The sequence below is a fragment of the Corythoichthys intestinalis genome, chromosome 1 (genome assembly GCF_030265065.1).
Source record: "Corythoichthys intestinalis isolate RoL2023-P3 chromosome 1, ASM3026506v1, whole genome shotgun sequence".
Taxonomy (NCBI): domain Eukaryota; kingdom Metazoa; phylum Chordata; class Actinopteri; order Syngnathiformes; family Syngnathidae; genus Corythoichthys; species Corythoichthys intestinalis.
In genome coordinates, this window is record NC_080395.1 from 13,668,156 (window position 1) to 13,690,516 (window position 22,361).

Below are 22,361 nucleotides of genomic sequence, written 5' to 3' on the forward strand. Positions count from 1 at the left end.
AGAAAGAAATGCAAGTCCGGGATGGGTACACAAATGTTGCGTCACAAGTGAACCGGAAGTAGAAACGTTCAGGCGCTGGATTTTCAGTTGAAAATGTTGAAGCGTTTGGGACGATGTAGGCGAACATCCCTACTTAAAGCAACACTACGTAACTTTTCAACCTTTATAAAATACTTTTATTACATTTTTTATGATATGTCGATTGACAACTAGTTGAATGACACCTCTTTTATATCTTAAGGGGGGTCTGTATCGCTTTGGAAACAGGAATGTCTTTTAATTGCCTGCAGATGGATTTTTGATTGATTGATGATTTCATGACACTGTGCGAGTGTGCGCTGGTCCTCATGGGAAACGCAGTCTCTCTTTAAGGTAAAACATCACCGCTTCTGTCCACCGGCGTCGCTATAATTGACCAAAGCTGATAAGTTACATTGTGTTGCTTTAAGACTAGCCCTGCACAATATATTGTTTGATCATTGCCATCACAATGTGTGCATGCGCCCCATCGCAGGATGTGCGATTTTCTTTTTTTTTACATGGGACAAATCTTGTTGTGTCAAGTTGCCGTCTTCATTTTCCGTATAGTTGAGGGCTTTTTCGACCTGCCCTTCAAAGGCGGTGATGTTGAGGCTCCCTCTCTGGTCAGACCCTTGGCTGCGCTGGTCGCTTTGTTCGTTACGTTGAGGAGATCCCACTCAGACAGCTCCAAGCTGGGAATCCTGGTGGTAATACTGGCACCCACTGAAGATGGCTGAGGCTCCAAAGGAACCACCAGTGACCTAACAGGATCTGTCTGCAGGATATTCATGAGAAGTTTCCTCGGCGCGTCACGCTCGTCAAACAACATTGACGCCTTTTGGGCACTGGAAATGCAGTTCTGCCCGTTAGAGGTGGGAGAGATTGCCAGAAATTCTGTCACGCTTCATTCTGTGCCGTAAAATGTTCTGCGGCGGTGGCGGGCGAGTTGCTTTTATTGATTTAATACTATGCTTTTACATGTCATACGAGGCTTTTACATGGCCTCTTAGTTCTCTTTTAAATACAGCAAATTTATCACTCAATGAACCCCCTTAGCCTGGATTAAACAGAATACCGTATTGGCCCGGATATAAGACAGTGTTTTTTGCATTGAAATAAGACTGAAAGAGAGGGGGTCGTCTTATATTCGCGGTCTAGACATTATACCCATTCACGACGCTGGATGGCGCCAGATATCATTGAAGCGATATTTTGTCATGACAGATCTCAGCTACTCTCAAGTTTAACCAGTTTGCATTATTTTATTGCAATGTTTTTCCTTATTCAGATTTGTTTCAACACTACAGTTAGTTAGACTTCACTTTGATGGTTAATGCAGTTATTGCAATTTTATTGTTTTATCACAATAGATTGGTTTATTTACATTTCAAAAACCAGAAGCCATTCATTTACGAATGTGATTGAACTTTAGTTTACATATTTAAATGTTCAGATATTAAGATTTGAATGAGGCCAAAAAAACATGCTTTTTCTCTCAAATATATTGTTATAATCATTTGTTTCGGATGCATTGTAATTACTTTCTGTATAGAAATTAATTTGGTGTTCAAAAAGTCTTTTTTTCAAACTTGAGTCTTGAAAAAGAGGGGGTCGTCTTATAATCCGGGCCGTTTTATATTCTGGCCAATATGGTAATAGGACTACAAATGGAGCTATTCAAGTCATTGGGTGAAAATTCATCTAGTTTTAATATTGCAATATGTATCGCAATTTATCGCAAATCCCCCAAAAGTTGCAATGTTTTCCCCCCCAATATTGTTCAGCCCGATTTAAGACTCCAAAAATATTCATTACAGACGATAAACATACCCGACACTAAGTCATACTATCAATTACCGTATTTTTCGGACTATAAGTCAGTTTTTTTTCATAGTTTGGCTGGGGGTGCGACTTATACTATGGAGCGTGCGACCTATACTCTGGAGCAACTTATGTGTGGAAATTATGAACACATTATTATATCATTTCACATGTTATATTGGCGTTTTGGAGTGACACTTATGGTTTGGTCAACTTGTTAGCATGTTCTTTATGCTATACTTATCTGAATAACTCTCAATAGCTATGTTACGTTAACATACCAGCCACGTTCGCATTTCGTTGTTCATGCATCATGTAGTATTATCATACTGTATTTGTATCACACTTATTCAGCATGTTCTCTATTGTATTTTTATTTTAAATTACCTTTCAAGATGGCACATCTGTGTTATGTGTTGGATTTTATCAAGTAAAATTTCCCCCAAAATGCGATATACTCTGGTGCAATTTATATTTTTTCCTCTTCGTTGGGCATTTTATGGATGGTGCGATTTATAGTCTGAAAAATACAGTACTCAATTTTGAAGGCTCTGTCCCTAAATGTTTCAATTGAAAGTTTGGTCTTTATCCAACTTGCTTTACTGCTTCCGCTGCTCTTCTTCCATCAGGGAACATAACAATGATCTTGCTTCATTTTAAAGCACTGAAGCTTCCCAGGCTCACTTAGTAGTCTAGCTTTTCTCGCTAGCCATGAGACCGAATTATTCCAAAAGTACGAAAGAAGACGAGTGCAAAAAAGAACTACATCGAGGTGAAGAGAAGGATTAGCCAAGAGTGGCCAATGTTTGCAAGAAGTCTAGACTCAAAGCAGCAAAAAATATATAATTATTATTTTTGTAATACTTTGGGGGGAAAGGGGAAAACAAGTCTTATACGTACCGCTTTCCAATGCTAACTCAGAATACATTGAACACACCACCAAAAAACTATTTATATTAGGGCTGTCAAAATTATCGCGTTAACGGGCGGTAATTAATTTTTTAAATTATTCACGTTAAAATATTTGACGCAATTAACGCACATGTCCCGCTCAGACAGATTTAAATGACAGTAGAGTGAAATGCCCACTTGTTAATTGTTTTATGGAGTTTTGCCGCCCTCTGCTGGCGCTTGGGTGCGACTGATTTTATAGGCTTCAGCACCCATGAGCATTGTGTAAGTAATTATTGACAACAATGGCGGGCTACTAGTTTATTTTTTGATTGAAAATTTTACAAATTTTATTAAAACGAAAACATTAAGAGGGGTTTTAATATAAAATTTCTATAACTTGTACTAACATTTATCTTTTAAGAACTACAAGTCTTTCTATCCATGGATCACTTTAACAGAATGTTAATAATGTTAATGCCATCTTGTTGATTTATTGTTATAATAAACACAGTCCTTATGTACCGCATGTTGAATGTATGTAAGTAAATAAGCTCCGCCTCTACTTGGCAGATTTTTGATTATCGGGGGGGGGGGGGGGGGGGGGGGGGGGGCCTCCCCATTAACTGCGAAAAATAATGGATCACTGTAATTCTGTAATGGAGAATGGATTGCAAAATATTACAATACACACATCTTCCCTGCAACTACTCAAATAAAGTTGGACATTTAAACGCTTTTTTCCACTGTGTCTACATGGCAGAAATCAGAATACAATAGTACCTCATGAGAAGACATGAATTTGTTCCTTAGTGGCTTTAATCACATTTTACATGTAAATTGCCTAATTTGTTCTAAAACTACTAAAAACACAAATTAATTTGTTGTCATATCTTCTGATTGCTTGACATTATTTGTAATGCTTTGTCAACCCTCTAGTGGCGCTTTAGTGTAACTAATTTGTTAGACACTTTCTACAGTTGTCACATGACCACTCGAGCTCATTGCAAACGCGAAGTGCTAAAAGACGGACTTTGGTCGCAATTTCTTGCAAGCCATTTCATCTCACTGTTTGTTCCTTGAAAAAGCATCGTACATAAATGATAATCTTTTGTTTCATATCCCTGAACCTTATGGTGTGCATATTGTCTGTTTACATTTTTGTTTAAATCACTCATATGTTCATCCTGGAGTGCCACGTAAAATTCCATTGTTTCACAATGTTCATTTCATCGTATACGATGACAATAAAGTGCATTCATTTTCAAATATAGTTGTGGTGCTCGGAGTTCGAACTCCATTACCCTGTGTGCAATCAGATTACCCATGGGGCCACAGGTTATTGAAGAGAAATAGTCATGTGACGAATTGCCAGAGACAACCATTTTCTCTCAGGTTCTTTTATGGTCTTTATTGGACAAGAACTGATGACACACAATTAGAGTAATAACGAAACTAATATATGTCTAAGAAAAGTACCTTCATGAAGAAAAAGAAAAGAAAAATTGACAAACGCCCTCAAGCAGATTTGCCCCGACCTTCAAGATCATACAGTTTATATTTGTCATGACACCAGATGGCAGGCTAGTGTCAGCCCCTACATAAGAAACAGTGGAAAAAACACTGGAATGAAAATATTGTGTACATCAGGGTTGTGAACTCACTGTCCATAACCTTGAAAGACTCCTTGTATGCAAAACAGTACTCGTCCCAGGTATTCACAAAGTAGAAAACCACAGTATTTTAAGAACAATGAACGCTTGTGACCATGTCAAATGAACAGATATGTAGATATCAGGGCTCCAGATTAACATTTTTTACCCGGAGCACTGTGGCCCGCAACTTAAAACTTTAGGGGCGAGAGCAGAAGATTCATGGGGGCACACAGTAAATCAACATGCAAGTTTTCCTCTAGTCTCCACTGTTAACCGATAAATACTTTCATAATAAATGCATAAGACTACAAACTTATGAATCGACAGTATATTTTATTCTCTATCAGTTTTGACATCAACCAGTATACGGCTTACAAATTAGGTTAACATGTCAATTTTTGGGTAGGACACCCAGCTGTAACATGGATGCGGAGTGTCCCATTCATGACAAAATATATATGTAAATCTATATATTATGAAAAAGAATTTTAAAAAGCTGAATCTAAAGATAGTCATGGTTTCAAGTCAGGAGTTGGGAACCATTTTGACAGAGAGAGCCAAAACACCCAACAAATTTTAAAATGAGCACTGTTCCTTCCGTGAACGCATTCAAATGCATCACACTGGAGGGAGTGTGTGGTCATGCTCGGCTTTTACAAGCAGTCACAGAGTTGCGGTTGAAATAAATCTCGAGAAAACGAAAAAGTCAAACACCGTTACTTAGTATGTTACAATCGTTACGCAGTTGCGCACTCAACACTTGGAGAATATCAAAAAGACACATGGTTTGGCGCCGCGTATATTTCCTGGAAGCGCAAACTACAATCCGAAGACGACCAGGAGGACATGTGCGTAAATGTGACCAAGGCAGGCGGAGCCTCTCGGAGTGGCTGTTTAGTGTGTCTCGCGCTCTCTCCTTGAAGTGGCTCAGAAGTCCTTTTCTCTTCTGTTGTATTTTTCCGTGGCAAACCAGCTCGTTACATTATCGCGAACTTCTCGATTTACCCGTGTAGGAGTTTGTCAGCCCCTCAAAATAAAGGACGCAATCTTACTGGTCGCACATGAGCGAGTAGATGAAAAAAAATACTCACACTGGCTTTAATTTTAGATGCAAAATGGCCCCATTTGCGGGCAGTCTTTAGCACAGTGTTTATGTGAATAAAAGAAAATATCCATGTACATTATATACAAATATGTGTACTCTACACTGCGTGAAACAATACTGTTCATTTAACATTTGAGCATGATTTTCACGCTTCTGCTCATTAGAATATTAAGATCGACAACTCAAGTCGTTACATTATGGAATTGTTGCGGGCGGGTATTATTACAGTACGTATTATCTTTCGTATGAAGAATCATTTTTTGTGATATGAATCGCAAAATGAATTTTTCGTGTACAAAAGCTTTCGTTTCTCGAGGTACCACTGTATTTTATCACACATAGCAATTGAAAGTCTCTTTCCCAGTTATTGTGTGCGAATCTAAATGTCCCTTGCGAGTGCCTCTTTTTACCGCCGTCGGCTCAGGAAAAAGGTTTCTCCATATGGTGTTTTCTAAAGTGTTGTCTTTCGGTTGCCTTGAAGGTAAAAGTTTTACCGCAACCTTTGCAAGCGTAAGGTTTCTCCCCGCTGTGTTTTCTTGCGTGACGGTTTAATTCTAGCTTCGTGATGAAACTTTGAGTACAATCTGAACAGGGAAAAGGCTTTTCTCCAGTGTGAGTATACGTATGTCTTGTTAACAGATTCTTCCGAGAATAACTTTTATCGCAAACTGAGCAGGCGAAAGGCTTCTCTCCGGTGTGGGCTCTTGTGTGTATGGTTAAATTTTCCTTGGTGTAGTATCTTTTGTCGCAAACTGAACAGGCAAAAGGTTTGTCATCCACGCATTCTTTTGTGTTTCTTTTCAATGACGACTTGTTTGAGGATTTCGACGCATTTTGGTCACAGTTACTTCCGTCTTCAGTGTTAAAGTCAGAAGAGTGGGATGTTTGGTCGTCGCTGTCCGAGTGCTGAGCTAAGAGGCTGTCCGGTTGCGGTCGTCCCTCTCCTTTTGTTGTCAAGGATTTGTTGCTCGAAGATTTCGCTGCTCCGTCGACTTCGCTTGGAGCTTCATCTTCTTCGTTCTTTACAATGACAGTCAATGGAAATGTGGTAATTTCACCTTCCTGTTGTTTTTCTTTAATGTAGGGGGTCTCCGGCCCCGCCTCCTGTTTGATGGACGGCATCTCCGATTTAGACCCCTTTTTAACGTGGAGGGGATCGTGCTTCTCAGGGTGAAGATCATCTATTGTGACGTCTGCGGGACACAGGATGAAAAAGAGAAAATAACAAGACTTGCCAGGCTTGACATCCAATCGTCATTTTGCTGTGAAATTACATTAGTTTATCATGTGTAGACGTCTATTTCAAATGCGAGGATGAGCATGTCAGGGAATTAACTTTCGTTTATTCACTGCCAACCCTCCCACTTCAAATGGATTGAATGTCTTTTGCCATCAGAGGCATCCAAACACAGGCCTATAATTGGTCGTTAACTGTGAGGCTCAGCTCAATTTGGATTTGGGTCAACATAGGCCCACAAATATTCTGTCCATAAAAATTATGAACAGAACTGGTAACATAGGGCTTCCTTGGCAGTAGGCGTACGCCAGAATGAGATTCTGACGGTATGATAAATTTAAGCCAAAAATATTACGGTTTCATGGTATTGAAATTACAGTTCTAAATGTGCTACTTTGAGACATCTGGGTTATAAAAACTTTTTTCCATTGAACAGGATTTTTATTTCTCAAAACAATTTAGCAAATTGGAAGTGCAATGTGAAGTTAAAATAAAAATAACAAAATATTCTAAAGAAAATTAAAAATAAATGCAAGCCTTTAGATGAGCTTAAACCCACAGCCACAGCTCAACATTATTACCATCAGAACAACAATAATTGAATTATTTTCAATAAAAAGCATGTGTGTATGACACTCTCTCAACACAGACATTTGCCACCCTCTGCAAACATGTTTTACATGTTGGTTGGCCCTCTTCCTCTAAGCCAGTACTTCTCAAATAGTGGGGCGCGCCCCCCTGGGGGGGCGCAGAGCAATGCCAGGGGGGGGCGCATGTGACCTCGGGGAACATGTTTTTTTTTTTTTATTTTATTTTTTGCCGTACTGGAATAAAGTGTACTTGCACATCCACTCAGTACTGTAGGTGGCAGTGGCGCTCTCATTTTCAGAGTGCGCGCAGTATTTTTGAACTAAGGAGAGCACTCAGCACACACAGACAACAGATATGAAGAGCAGTGTGCCACCGCCATTTTCGAAAGCCGTTTCCCGACCGGACTCACTCACGCAGCGACCCACTGTCTTGTCCGGTTCTCACGTCGCCGCCCGAGAAGTGCCATTTTCGGCTTGGGATCGTCACGACGACCGCCCTCACCTACGGTTCTACCTCGGCCGCCGTGAATGCGGTTTTTTCGTGCCGTTTGCCTTTTAGCTTTGACTTTTAATACAGTGGGTGATGATGAAAGACCACTGTTTACTGTGTCTAAAAATAGTTATAGCAGACAGCCAGAAGCCAAATCAATTAAGACGCCACTTAAAGACATTAGACCCCAATCTCATTGTTAAGCCGCTTGATTTTTTCAGTGAAAACGTGCCGAATATTGCCAACAATCGTCCTGCTTTGTCAGTGTTATATCAGTAAGCCAGTGAGCATTGTTAGCATGCTCATTGCAAATTAACTCCACACCATTGCAAAGGAGGTAAATACTGTGAGCAGCAAAAATAAAAACTGTCCTGTCCAAGGACACTTTTTCTTCTTCTTTTATTCAGATTTTTTTCGGTCAAATTTTTTGGCACATTGTCCTCATGAGTGAATGTTTCTAATCAATTTTAATTTGTTATTATTTACTGATTTTATTACATTTTATTTTTCTGTATCAAATGGTCAAAAATGTACCTTGAGTGTATTTTTTAGTTTGGATGTGAATTTTTTTTTTAATTCAGGCAAATTGATGGGCGTTAAGTCTTTTCTGTTACAAACAAAACAATGTTAATAAAGTTATACTTTATAAGTTTATCTCTGTTATTTTCTCTAATAGGAAAAAAAGGATACAATGTGAGGCAGAGACGTACTTATAATAGCAATATTGTAGACAAATGATACTATTTACAGTGGCGGCAGAATTTGGGGGGGCGCGAAACATTTACGTCTTCCTTGGGGGGGCGTGACAGAAAACAATTGAGAAGCACTGCTCTAAGCTGAGGCCATGTGTAACTCTTCTGTAGCGATTTCGTTTTTTCGACGGTGGGAAAAAGTTCAGGAGTTCCACCTCCTCCAGTCATCGTGTAGCACAGCTGACTCACCGACACTGAGCAACAACTGGCGGGGGAGGGTTGAGCCTTGTCGCTGAAAGCAAGGGATTTCTCCCAGCATTTTTCCATCAAGAAATACCGTAATTTCCCGAATATAAGGCGCACCCGTGTACAACACGCACCCCAACTTTGCCTGTAAAATCAAGGGAAAATTCTTGTACCCGTGTATAAAGCGCACCCTAATTTTAGCACCAATAAATATGACTCTCGTGTCTTGAACTTTTATAAAATAAGCGGCTACAGCATTTTTTAATCCTTTTGTCAATTAAAGAAAAAAGAAATAGAATAATAAATTTCAATGGTAAAATTGCTCACAGTATACGATAATAATTTTCACAAAGTAAGGAGTTGTAGCGAGTTTTAACAGAATTCACCAGCGGAACTTATGTTGGCAAGTTGTGTAGTTCCCGGGGGGAAGAGTTTAGTTAAGGGAACAGCCGGAAGTAAACAAATGTCCCGCGATTTGCGTGCAAGACGTACGTTGTTACTTTGTCTGTTTCAATGTAAAAACAACGAGGCTTGGCTCAGTGGTTCGACACTCTTCCTCAGATTCCTGTCCTAGCTCGCCACACGGTCAACATTTATATGAAACGGATCGCGGTATACGTTCTCTTCAAGACAACATTGCCAGGTGCCGGCATGTTACAACGATAAGAAAAATGGACCGGTAAATATTAAATGAATAGTACAATTTAAAAAAAAATGTTATTAGATGTGAAAAATATTATGAAAACAATTATTTACCACATGAAACTTGATTATTATATCTCTGTCGATCAGATTAGGTAATATAGTGCTGGTCCTTGCTTACAATAGAGCATGAATCATGATGAATTTTTTCTGTATCTGTCCCTGTACCTGTGAATAACGCGCACTAGGCCTGAACGATATTGGGGAAAACTATTGCTGCGATTTTTTTGGGGTTTGCGATATATTGCGATATTATATTGCGATATTAAAAAAAATTATATATTTTTTTTCCAAGATATTTTCACAAGATGACTCAAATAGCTGTTTGGAAAGACTTTAGATCACCACAGTGTACAGTCATCCCTTGTTTTTTGCGGTTAATGGGGACCAGAACCCGCCGCGATAAGTGAAAAACCGCGAAGTAGCCCACCCCCCCATTTTAGTTTTTTTTTGTGTGTGTGTTTTTTTGTGCCCAATGTATTTATTCAGATTTAGCATTGGAAAGAGATACATACAGGTTGACCCAAAAAAAAGTTTACACTCAGTTGACTGCTTGTTTAAAAGCCATTGAAACATATCTAAATAGGTTGTCATGCTTAAGTGATTCATTAAGGTCACTCAATGCAGCTGGTAATCTCTCGTCTCTACAATTCCTGTGCTTCTGCTGAAAATGAAGAAAACTTTAGCTGTACCTGAATTGCTGCGTGCCGGTCTAACACCTACTGAGATTGCAGCAAATCTGAGAATATCCAGTCTACAAAGTTAAAAAAAAGCTGAAAGATATTGGAACAGCCTCACGAAAACCTGGGTCTGGAAGTGCCGATCTGTGCGGACCAAAAAGTTGATTGACAAGGTGATATGTGGCCACCCCAGAGTCCAGATCTCAATCCCCTGGATTATAGCATATGGGCAACTGTGGAGGACAGTGCCTGTAAGAAGCCACAAACTTCTGTGGCAGCCTTGGAGAGGTCCATTGTTAGATCTTGGGAAAAGATGACAGCATCCTACATAAAGAAGCGTTCCGCAGGCGCCTGGAGGCTGTTGTGACACTTAAGGGAGGACACATTGAAAAATAGAGTGTACTGTACATGTTCTTTACAATAATGTATAATTTGTGATTCAATTCTAATTCTAAGCTGAATAAACATGGCATTTAAGTTGTATTATGGCAGTGTAAACTTTTTTTGGGGTCACCGTGTATAAGACGTTTTTTTCTCACTCCCCCCCCAAAGTGATTTAAAAAATGTATATAAAAAAATGGTTTTTAAGCACTTCAAATTTCATAATTATGGTAAGTTTTAAACATAACTGTCCAACCAAATCTTTTTTGAACAAGAATAAAGTACTGGAGCAGATAAATGCTTGGCTTTATTAAATGCTTCTGTTTATCTACTTTAGCTGTGACCGTTGAAGTGACATGTAGAAATTTCAAACTCCTCATGATCACTTCTGGCATTTAAATGTCTCCAACGTCCCCACAGTACACACATTCATTCCAGCGCGGCTTCCTTGCAACTGTTTAACAAGTTATACGATGATTGACAGATGCCCGTGTGAAGTCTGCTTCTTTGGCCAGATCAAAGCCATTGTTGTGCCGCAGTGACTGAGAGGATCAAAAGGCTGGGAGAGGGAGGGTAGGAGGCTGTGCGCAGACCAGAAAGTGAGGCGTATGTGGATCAAAAAAGAGAAAAACTATCGCACGTGCTTGCGATGGGACTATTGCGCACACACGCACATCGCGATGGCGATGTTTAAACGATATATCGTTCAGGCTTAACGCGCACCCATGATTTTACGAGTAAATTTTGGGAAAAAAAGTGCGCGTTATATTCGGGAAATTACGGTAGCTAAAACCGTTGGGACGATATGACGGAAAATTTTTGCTGTTTTGAAACAGTGGCATTTTCAAACCACAGTATAACTTGAAACAGGTGATCGGCACATGTCTACTTAGCAGAGTCAAACCCTCACTGGAAAACTGATCCGACTTACTGCCGGCTACACAGAATAACTCTGACACCGGAGTCCCCATATCATGGGTTCTGATACACCATACTCGCAGAGACCCTTCACAGGACTCCCCGGGGGACACGGTCGAATGTCTTCTCCAAGTCCAGAAAACACATGTAGACTGGTCGGGGGAACTTCCATGGCCCTCCAAGAACCCTGCTGAGGGTATAGAGCTGATCCGCTGTTCTGTGGCCAGAATGAAATCCACCCTGCCTCTCGTGACTCCAAGATTCGACTTCCCGACGGTCCCACCTCTGCAGTACCCCTAAATAGACCTTCCCAGGGAGACTAAGAAGTGTGATCCACCCATTACTAGAAGACACCCTCTGAGCCCCCTTTTTAAAAGGTGCAACCACCACTCCGGTCTGCCAATCCAGAGGCACTGTCCCTGATGTCTACGTGATGTTGCAGAGGCATGTCAACCAAGACCACCCTTACAACATCCAGAACCTTTAGAATTTCTGGGCAGATCTCTTGCCACCAAGTACTTTTTCAACCACTTCGCTGACTTCAGCTCCAGAGATAGGAGAAACCACCTCACAGTCCCTGGGCTCTGCTGGCTCAGGAGAATCTGTGTTGGTGGAGTTGAGGAGGTTTTCAAAGTATTCGCCCACCTGACTCACAACATCCAGAGTCGAGGTCAGCAGCACCCCATTCTAGGCCTGAACGATATATCGTTTAAACATCGCCATCGCAATGTGCGCATGTGCAATACTCCCATCGCAAGGACGTGCGATAGTTTTTTTTTTTTAATTCACAAATGTATGTTGCTTCATGCTTTCTCTGTCCCGAGCTGATCGCTTTAGTGACACTCACACTCCCTCCCTCCCTCCCTCTCCTAGGTCTTTGTTCCTCTGCGCACTTGCTTATTAAAGTTAACGATGGTTGTGTTTGATCTTGGCACAGAGGCGGACTTCAAACACACCGCATCTTTCAATCATTGTTTAACTTGTTAAGCACGTGTTGCATGAAGGAAGCGTGCGCTGGAAAGAATGTGTGTGTGTGGAAACGTTCGTGACAGCCGGTGTTCTGACGAATGGGTATGCTTTGTACACTTGTTGCGTTGTGTCTTGGAAATAAACACTAGAAGTGATTCTGCAGCCAAGGTAGATAAACAGAAGCATTAAATAAAGCAAAGCATTTTTCTACTACAGTACATTATTCTTGTTTAAAAATGATTCGGTGATCTGCACGTGTGGTACATGATTGGAAAGCTTAAAATCTCAACTTTCTGGGGAAAGAAAACATTTTAACAGGAGGGCATTTTTTTTTAAAAAAAGAAAAGTTTTTTAAACAGCAAAACCCTAGCTGGAGGTGAGAGCATGCGAGAGCAGAATTACAGACGCCATGACTTTAACGAGATATTATCGCGTACTTATCTTGTTTCGATCCAAAAAATCCATGTCGCATGTATCACTGAGTGTCAAGACACAGCTGTGACTGGCCGCAGCTGGATTATTTTATTTTATGGGTGAAACATGGTAATATAACAGGGGTCGCAATGCAGAAATCGCAGACATCAAGGAGTGGTCGAGATTTTCTTTTTCATATATTTACCCTTTTAAACGTTTTTTTCCCCCCAATTTTTCTTTTTCGGATAAGTTATTTATCATCTAACATAGCAGGGAAAATGCGACAGTAACAAAAAAATACAATTTAGCGAAAGTTATGAGGTAGATATCCGTGACTTTTTTTACAGACGCCATTTTTTTCATTGTGACGTAATTTGTTTAAAAATTTAAAATATGCGAGTGAATCATTTTTTAAAGTTAGCCATATACATTTTTTAAAGCATACTTAGGGGGGAAAAAGTGAAAAAACATGTCTAATATATGTATTTGTATCTCTTACCAATGCTTAAAAAAAAAAAAAAATATATATATATATATATATATATAATTTTTTTTTTTAATTTTTTTTTTAAATATCGCAATATATTGCAACCCCCCAAAAAATTGCAGCAATAGTTTTTTCCAATATCGTTCAGGCCTACCCCATTCCCACTATATACATGTTAGCGACTCACTGCCTTCTCCTCCTGAGACCAAAATGTCTGTGAAGTTGTCCGGGTGTCCATACCTCCAATATGATTTTGTATTTATACAAAATTAAAGGTTAGAAAACACTGTCATGAGATTTTCCCACCAGCTAGGAGAGTTAACTCCGGCGTGTTTGTTTAGTGTGTCTAGCTGTGGTAAAACGTGGCGATTTTATCTCTCGGGCAACTGTCTGTGTTGAGAAAGAGTGTGTATAATGTAAACATGATACAAGTCATGCGTGCTTTTTATGGAAAATAATTCATTTATTTTTGTTCTGATGGTAATATTGTTGAGCTCTGGCCGTGGTTTTAGGCTCACCTAAGGACTGCATTTATTTCATTTAGAATATTTGTTTCACTTAACATTATACTTATGTTCCAATTTGCTGAGTTTATGTTTTGAAAAATAAAAATCCTGCTCAATGGATTTTTTTTAACCCTTTAACACCGAACGTGTCGGCAGCGACGCGTTTACACATAACGTCTTTGAAGCTTCGTCACGCAGTAATTACGTCACCCACGTGTCGCTGGTTGGTCTCATTTGAAAGTGCGGAAGTTGATGTCCACACAAGTTTTTATTTGAAGTCAATCAACCAAGTAAAACGGGAGATAATGTCATTTGAGATTTATAGTTTTATTGCACTCATCAATATGCATTAAAACGCTGCATGGACCATGTGTCTATCTCCATATTTCCATCATTTCTTGTCCTTTTTCAAAACCGAAAGCAGCACAAAAGACTACATATCCCTAAAGCCGTTGTGATGACAAGAAGGACGAACCGAATGTCAACATTTTTAATAAATTGCCGATCGAGGCACCAACTAAGGAAAGGGAGGCATGCGAAGCAAGCAACGGCCGGTTGGATTGAGCGAGCGACTTTGAAATGTGCAGAATGAATCTAAAACTAAATTTGGCGCAAGCTAATGCATTATTTTATCAACTCTAGGAAGAAGATGAGCCGTATTTGTCGTTGTTTTCCTCGGATGAATCGGCGTCTCGGCGAGTAGAAGTGACAGCAGCGCGTAAACGGCGAAAGAGTTGGCTGTGTGACGTTGTGTGTGACGCAATTCCGTGACCTATTCAAGAAGCTTTATTGAGTGCGCACAAAAAAAAAAAAAAAAAAAAAAAAACTATTGGCTCGCATGCCAGAAAATTTTGAACTGAACTACCTGTCAATATTTTTGAAAATACTTTTTTTCAATGTTATATATATATTTTTCTTCACTATAATCTTTTCAATTTTATCTAGATGTGTGTTTGAGAAGCTTGATTGCATGTACATATATACTTTTGATAAGGTGATGGGTACAATACCTAACTTCACAAAGAGATATCCTCCAAACCCTTTTTGTGTTAGATGATATATACAGTGGGGAGAACAAGTATTTGATACACTGCCAACCATTGGCAGTGTATCAAATACTTGTTCTCCCCACTGTATGATTTTTTCTCTCACTATTTTGCACTGTATATAACCTGTTTTGACCATAGTATGTGTAAAGGCCAAAAACGCCTATGACCACACCTGCTGTTTGTGTTGAATTGTCAAACATAAAACTATTCAATCTTATTTTTTTCTATTGAATGTTTATCCTAACAAGTTGAATAAATATTATCAAGCTTCAAAACGGTTGGTCGAGCATATTTGGTTGTCAATGGGACATCAACATTACAAATTTTGAAAAAAGATTTTGGGATTTTTTTTGTCTTTTTGGGTCCAAAATGTGAATTATAATTGGTCAGTGAAGAAAACAACAGTTTGGAGATGAAGTTCAAGGTGTCCTATAAAAAGGGACCCAACTTGGCAATTGTGAACAATTTTTTCTTTGAAATATAAAGGCAACATCAAAGGCATGCAAATTCGGCCAAAATAGACTTAGGTGTTAAAGGGTTAACCCAGATGTGTCAAAGTAACACATTTTAGAGCTGTTATTGCAAAACCGTAATACCGTGAAAATGTGATATTTTGGCTTAAGGTTATCAAACTGTCAGAATACCATACCGGCACATGCCTTGTTCTGAATATAAGACGTAAAAAAGTCAGTCTGTAATGAACAAAAATATAAAATAGTATAGTATAAAATAGTAATTAAAAGGTGTAGTTATTCGATAATGAAGCAGATTGCAAAATATTCCAACCTACAGGTCAAATAAAGACATCTTCCCTGAAACTATTCAGCTAAAGTTTGGAAATTGAACAAACAATAACAAAGGGCAGCATTATAGTATTTCAAATAACAAACGTTCAGAAGTCAAATAAAGAAAAGTAGTTAAGTAAATGAAGGAATATTTTGTCACACACTGCAATTGAAAGGTTTTTTCCAAGTGTGCGTTCTTGTATGTATTTTTAAACTTGCCTTAGTAGTGAATCTTTTCTCACATGCTCAGCAGCCAAAATGCTTTCCTCCAGTGTGTGTACTCGTGTGTGTGTGTTGTTAAATTTGGATTCAGACTAAATCTTTTACCGCAAAGTGAGCAGGCGAAAGACTTCTCTCCAGTGTGTGTTCTTGTGTGTTGGTTAAAATCTCACTTCTTGGTGAATCTTTTACCACATCGTGTGTAGACAAATCGCTTTTCTTTAGTCTGTGTTCTTGTGTGTTGGTTTAAATTTACCTTCTCGGTAAATCTTTTACCACTAAATGAGAAGCGAAAAGGCATTTCTCCAGTGTGTGTTCTAGTGTGTATGATTAAATTTTCCATGATAGTGAATAATTTCTCACAAATAGTGCAGGTAAAAGGTTTCCCACCCGCAGATTCTTTTGTGTCGCTTTTCGATTATGATTTGTTTAAATATTCTGAAGACTTTTCATCAAAGTCTACATCCTACCCATCAGTGTTAAAGTCAGAAGAGTGTGATTTTACATTGTCGCTGTCTGAGAGCGGCGCTAAAAGGTCGTCCGGTTGCGATAGTCCCTCACCTTTTGTTGCCAGGCGTTGAAACAAGCTGTCGCTTGAAGGTTTCGCTGCTCCACTCTCTTCGCTTGGATCTTCATCTTCTTCGCTCTTCACGATGACAGTTAATGGAAATGTGATTTCATCTTCCTGTTCTTCTTCTTTAATGCTGGGGGTCTCTGGCTCTGTCTCCTGTTTGTTGTACAGCATCTCAGACATCTTTAGCGAGTGGGGGGTTGTGCTTCACAGTGTGAAGATTTTCTACAGTGACATCTGCGGCACACAGGATGGAAAAAAATTACTTGATTTTCATATTCATATTCATTAGTTTATCTTGTGTAGATGTCCATCCATTTCAAGTGAGGGTGACCCTCTCACTTCAAATTTGAGGTGATTAATTCAGTTAAACAACCTATTTCAATGAAATATATATTTATGATAAAGTAAGCCTGTCGCAATATGCAATAATTCCATTTATCGCGCGATATATAAAAATGAAGGCGGTAATTTTTCCGCTGCGATTTATCGCCTCACGTGCACGTGCGTGCGCGCGTGCTGCAGATGTGCTGTTAAAAGTTCGTTACCAACTGCGCAAAATGCATCTTCGTTCCAGGTCCGGCAAAAACTAGCGCCGGAGCCAATCGTTCCCATTATATCCTATTGTTCAACGTTTACCGGTCGCGTCAGTGCTCAGGAGTGACTGTGGACCAACTATGGCGCGCCGGTGTTGTTGACGTGTGGGCGCTCCCGTCAGGAGTGACATTTCACGCGGGGCGGCTATTTTTCGGCACAACGCTGGATATTTACAACGAAGTCTGCCTAAACATTGTTACCGACTTGGCTGCAACGAATAACCTCACTTTGACAAAGAACAGCTGAATGAAATTAAGAGAGCTGTGCTTCAAACTCGTCCTGTTTATGAAAGCCGTCATATGCTGGTGTTGTGTAGTAATGAGCAGACGTGAATTCAGCGGCGCTTGCTAACTTTTTTAATGCGCGGTTGCGCGCACACACTAGATATCATGAAAAGGCAAACTAGATGTGCTACGTCCCATGCCATTGGCTACGTGAGCCCAGAGTGATTATGGGACATGTAGTCCATATACTTCATCGATGAATTCTAAACTGTCATTTGTCACATGAGGTTAAGAAGGCCAAATCAATCCATACCAGTGACTATAGATAATGTTGCAAATATTGTTAATTCAGTACGTGACACAGATGGATTCGGACCATAAATAGGATGTCTTGCTCATGTAGTAAACCTAGCTGCTAAGAGAGCTGTAGCAATCAACGGTGCGCCCTGCCTCACTTTACAAAGAGTAAAGATTGTTCTCAGCACTTTTATACAATTTTTTTCTCATATCAGTAAGAAGTAAGCACGTAAATATTATCCACTAAAATTCATGTTTATATGATGGCAATTTAATTTTTGCTCGTTAGCAGAAAAAAAAAAGAAGAAGCAAAAAATACAATTGTTATTTTTTTTTTTTTTTTTTTACAGAGCATTAAATGTATTGAATCGGATCGAAAATCGTGTCCCCCGTATCAAAATTCGTACCGAACCATGACTTAACTGTATCGTTGCATCCCTATGGAACACCATTGCAGAAGCTATGACGGGAAAAGTTTTCATTTTCCTAAATGCTTAAGTTATTAAGTGCAATTTTTTTTTTTTAAACACATTTTATTTATTCTGAGTTTCTGTGCGGTATCAATATTGTTGTTTTTTACTTAAGAGGCAGGGTCTATTGTTTTTAGTTGTGATTTCTTAAAAACTATATTTGAATTTAAGAGTAAATATTTATCGTGTTTAAATGGGTGTACTTGATCTATTAATATATACTGTATTTGCACTGTGTTATTGTAAATTGGTTAAAAAAAAATTGGGGGGTGCAATAATATCGCATATCGCAATGAATTATGAGAATAATTATCGCACACTAAAATTTGTTATCGCGACAGGCCTATGATAAAGTTTTCATTGTAAATGTATTTCGATAACAATACCATACTTCAATAACTTATGCAGCAATTAAAAAGTGCTTTTGCGGACCAATTGCATCATCAAAATGCTCATCTTCAGCCAGCCACAAACTTGGAATTTACTCAATGCCACTAGTGATGGAACATACTGCGAAACTTTGTAGCCCCACCAAGAATCGATATATCTCTTTGTAAAGCTCTCACTGGTTAAAAATAATAATAAACGGAACCGTTGCCACCAAAATCTTCCATTAGAATAGTATCTACGTACTAAACGTCAGATTCATTTTGACTCGATTGGATGTCTTGCGCTGTCAATGGCACTGAAATCAGAGCATTCACAGTCTTTTGTGGGCATTTACAGGTACTTTCTGTTCATTTCAGGACATTTATAGGTTACTTCCTGTTGATTTTGAGTCATTTCCTACACCACTTGGGGACATTTTTGAGTCACTTCCTTTTAAGTCACACAAAACAGGAAGTGACCTGCAAAAGTCCCAAAATCAACAGGAAGTGACCCATGCCCCAAAAGGAAGTGACCAAAAATCAATGGGAAGTGACGTGAAATGCCCCAAAATTAACTCATTGCCTGGCATTGGCTGTCACTCACAGCCATAGACGTACAAACCATTTGAAGGGGAAGAGATGGCTGCAAATGAACAAATGTTCATTCGTTGCCACTAGGGCTGCAGCTATCGAATATTTTAGTAATCGACTGAAAATTCTATCGAGTAATTGGATAAAACATTTTTTTAGGTAAAGAGCAATTTTAAATATACATGCGAAAAAAAGACATTTAATCCAATATAGAACCATTTTCAATCAATCAATGTCTTTATTTTCGATGTACATTGTTGAAATCAGCCAACAATTGCATCTCAGATGTGACTAGAAAAAAAATCACTGCTTTCACTCAAACAACTTCTAGATCTTTTAAAAAAAACAAAAACATATTTCTTACCTAAAAATGTAATTACGCTTGATAACACACTTCACTTGAAAGCTACGTGTTTTTCCCACCTGTTTCAATTGAATTTCCATTTGTGTCAAGCTATTTTTAAGTTCTAGTTAAGTTTTAAGTTAGTCTAAACTGTAAGTACTGATAGGATTTTGAGTTTTTGCAGTGTTCAAAACCTGCTGTACTGGAGCACATTAGAAACCAGTGCTACTTGGTGTTTTATTCAGCAATGACTACTGAGCTAAAACTGACAGCTTTATTATGTTTTAATTTTACACCCTCATCTCTCTACAGTGCTGTTTTTACAGATTAAATAAAGCCTGTATGTAAGACACCTTAGCCACGCATTGACAGTGGTCATAATCAATAGAAACCTAGCCCTCCGGAGGGCTAACGTTACGTGAGCGAGTGACAGTAACGTTATATTTTTTTGCGCTGAGAAGTCTACTGCTTAAAGATGGCGGCTGTTTACTAACGCTGCCCAGACACGGTTGAGTCTGTCATTTCGCATCTAGTTCTAAATGCATGCGATATCTATGAGACGCATCGGACACTACCTGTTACCACACTAGCATCATGCGGGTGTACTTTTTAGGAACGTCGGTGTAGTTTATAGCGGCTGTCAGCTGCAGTAAGGTTCCCCCCCCCCCGTTGCTTCTTCCTCTACGCACGTGACGTCAGCGCGTTGTCTCGCATTAAAAGTAGTCTGGGCAAAACGTGATGCTTAGAGCTGGCAAAATTAAACGATTCCTCGAGGTGAATAAAATTACTCGGCTCAGTTTTTAAACTCGAGTTACTCGAGTTGCTCGAGTATTCGTTTCAGCTCTCGTTGCCACACTATCAGTTAAAATGAATTGGACGTCTACTAGTGTTAAACTAATTCCAATTCACAGCAGAAGGATGACTAAAAACTTGTTTTTCAATTTATTAGTCGTTTTGTCGAATATCCTAGCATAATTTCTGGACCCAGGAATCGATAACTGTTGTATCGCCATATCGTGAGATCATCATTATGGTGAGCCTTGTATCGCATATCGTAACTTATCGTGAGGTACAGAGAGGTGCCCACAATATACTTGGGAACCTATGTCTCGTGAGCCATATAAGGCTCTTTTGATGAGTGCATCTGGCACTTTGCCAACCCATAATTTTAATTGTGGAACCAGCCGGCTCGCTTGACATGAACGAGCTGTTATGAGCTGATGGTGGATTCACACATTTATATTGGACTTTCAAACGTTCATCGCAATAATATGCTTCAATTTAGTGCCCATTGGTGGTCCTCTCGTCGTGGATTGCACAGAGATGGGACATGAGATGGGCTCATCTCGCGAGTTAAGCCTCCGCTCAGCCAGCAGCAGGGCTCCCAACTCAATGCCGAGCGACTTGAAGTATATAAATAACGCGTAGGGGAAAATTAAACAACAAAAGTTAACTGTGTAGTTCCCCAAGTCACAGAGACATGGGGTTCAGTTTCAGTTTCATGACTTTTTCGCCTGTCAAAATTTTTCTCGACTTCCAGGAGAGCGAGACTCACGAAACGGCTGCCCTGAGAGATTCTAACTGTCACGGCCACTGTTATGCACACGCCACCCTGATTGGGGTTTCCTCTTAAAAGGAAATATACGCTGCACCACACCATGTTTCTATTCGTTATTTTCCTAGGGTGAGTGGAAAAATGAACAACGACTGTAACATCCCGAGTAGAGATGTCAGGCTTTCCTTGCTGTTCTCTAAAGATTTATTTGCAGTGTACTAACGCTCACATTTTTTGGACTAACCTGTACAATTATTCCAAGGTTGAGCCCTCATTGAAACTAGTTTTTAGACATATTTTTGTTTGGCCGGTCCAACCTCAAAGAACTAGAAATAGATAAAAGATATGTTATAAATTTTAATTTGGCAAAATTTCACATTCATTGTGCAAAATATGTAAATCTAAGACCAAATTTTCATATTTTTGGAAAAATGTTTTTTCTACTTGGATGAATCATCTTTGAACACTAAGGCTATAAGGACAAGAGACTTTGCAATAGTCCAGCTTGCGTTGAAAAATAACACCGACCCTATTATTTCTCTTTTGTGTGCGTAATTTTGCTAACTGTATGTGAATAGTTTACCCCATGTTCGTTTATTTATTAGGAATAAAGTTTGGGGGGGGGGGGGGGGTCTTCCGGGCTGAGGAGGTTGTTGTCAAGGAAGTACATCGTTGGCTCTCGCCTTGTAAAACTGCACTGCCCTCTAAGGCCTGGCATGACTACTACATAATTTTTACGCGGGATTGCGACATTCTTCGAATGGATATGGAACCAAGACGGAACGATGTAAAAGCAAACATTTAAGGTGTCGTATTCTGCCAGCGTCACCGTGTAAAAACTTTAATGAGACCAATGAAATGAGTTCTCGAGTCTTGGCAAGCGAGCTAAGCTAAACTTAGGCTAAGCTAAATGAGACCGGGACCTGGGAGGCGTAATCCTCAAGCCAAACAACTTCCACTAAGCTTTAAATTGGGACATTTGAGTCCATTTAATGCTTACTTCGGTACTTACCCGATGATGATGCTTTGAAGGAACGCGTTTGGTTAGAAGAAGGGTACACGAAAAAAACAGCAACTCTTTCGCGGCTTCAAAGAGCTTTCGTGACGTGAACCGGAAGTATAAACGTTCAGGCGCAGGAACTTCAGTGAAATGTGCTGAAACGTTTGGAACGTAGAGGGCGACCATCACTACTTAAACTGAGCTCTAAAAATACTCATTACATATGTTAAACATTTTTGTATTTAAAATATTTTTAGAATATAAACACAATTGTAATAAAAACTAATTTAAAAATGAATACAAATACAAATAGGTTATGTCCCAAAGTAAAACAGTTTCCACAACTTTCAACAAGTATTAAGAAGAGGGGGAAAAAGTCAGTTTTCTCTTTTACATGTTCTTTTATCCTCTTAATGAACATAAGACACAATTCAGGAACAAAAAGAAAGCAATGATCACTTATGATAAATACATTTGTTAAGGAAAG

At 39.3% G+C, this 22,361-nt stretch overlaps 1 protein-coding gene across 1 annotated transcript; it reads right to left on the reverse strand.

Moving 5' to 3' along the window:
- Positions 1-3,685: 3,685 nt before the first annotated feature.
- LOC130912686 (RB-associated KRAB zinc finger protein-like) lies at positions 3,686-22,049 on the reverse strand. The gene is made up of 3 exons (XM_057830762.1): positions 21,887-22,049; positions 16,420-16,666; positions 3,686-6,686 (listed from the first exon to the last, which is right to left on the reverse strand). The coding sequence occupies exons 2-3, from the start codon at positions 16,610-16,612 to the stop codon at positions 5,914-5,916; spliced, it is 966 nt and encodes a 321-aa protein (XP_057686745.1). The 5' UTR covers positions 16,613-16,666; positions 21,887-22,049; the 3' UTR covers positions 3,686-5,913.
- Between the last annotated feature and the right edge of the window lie 312 nt (positions 22,050-22,361).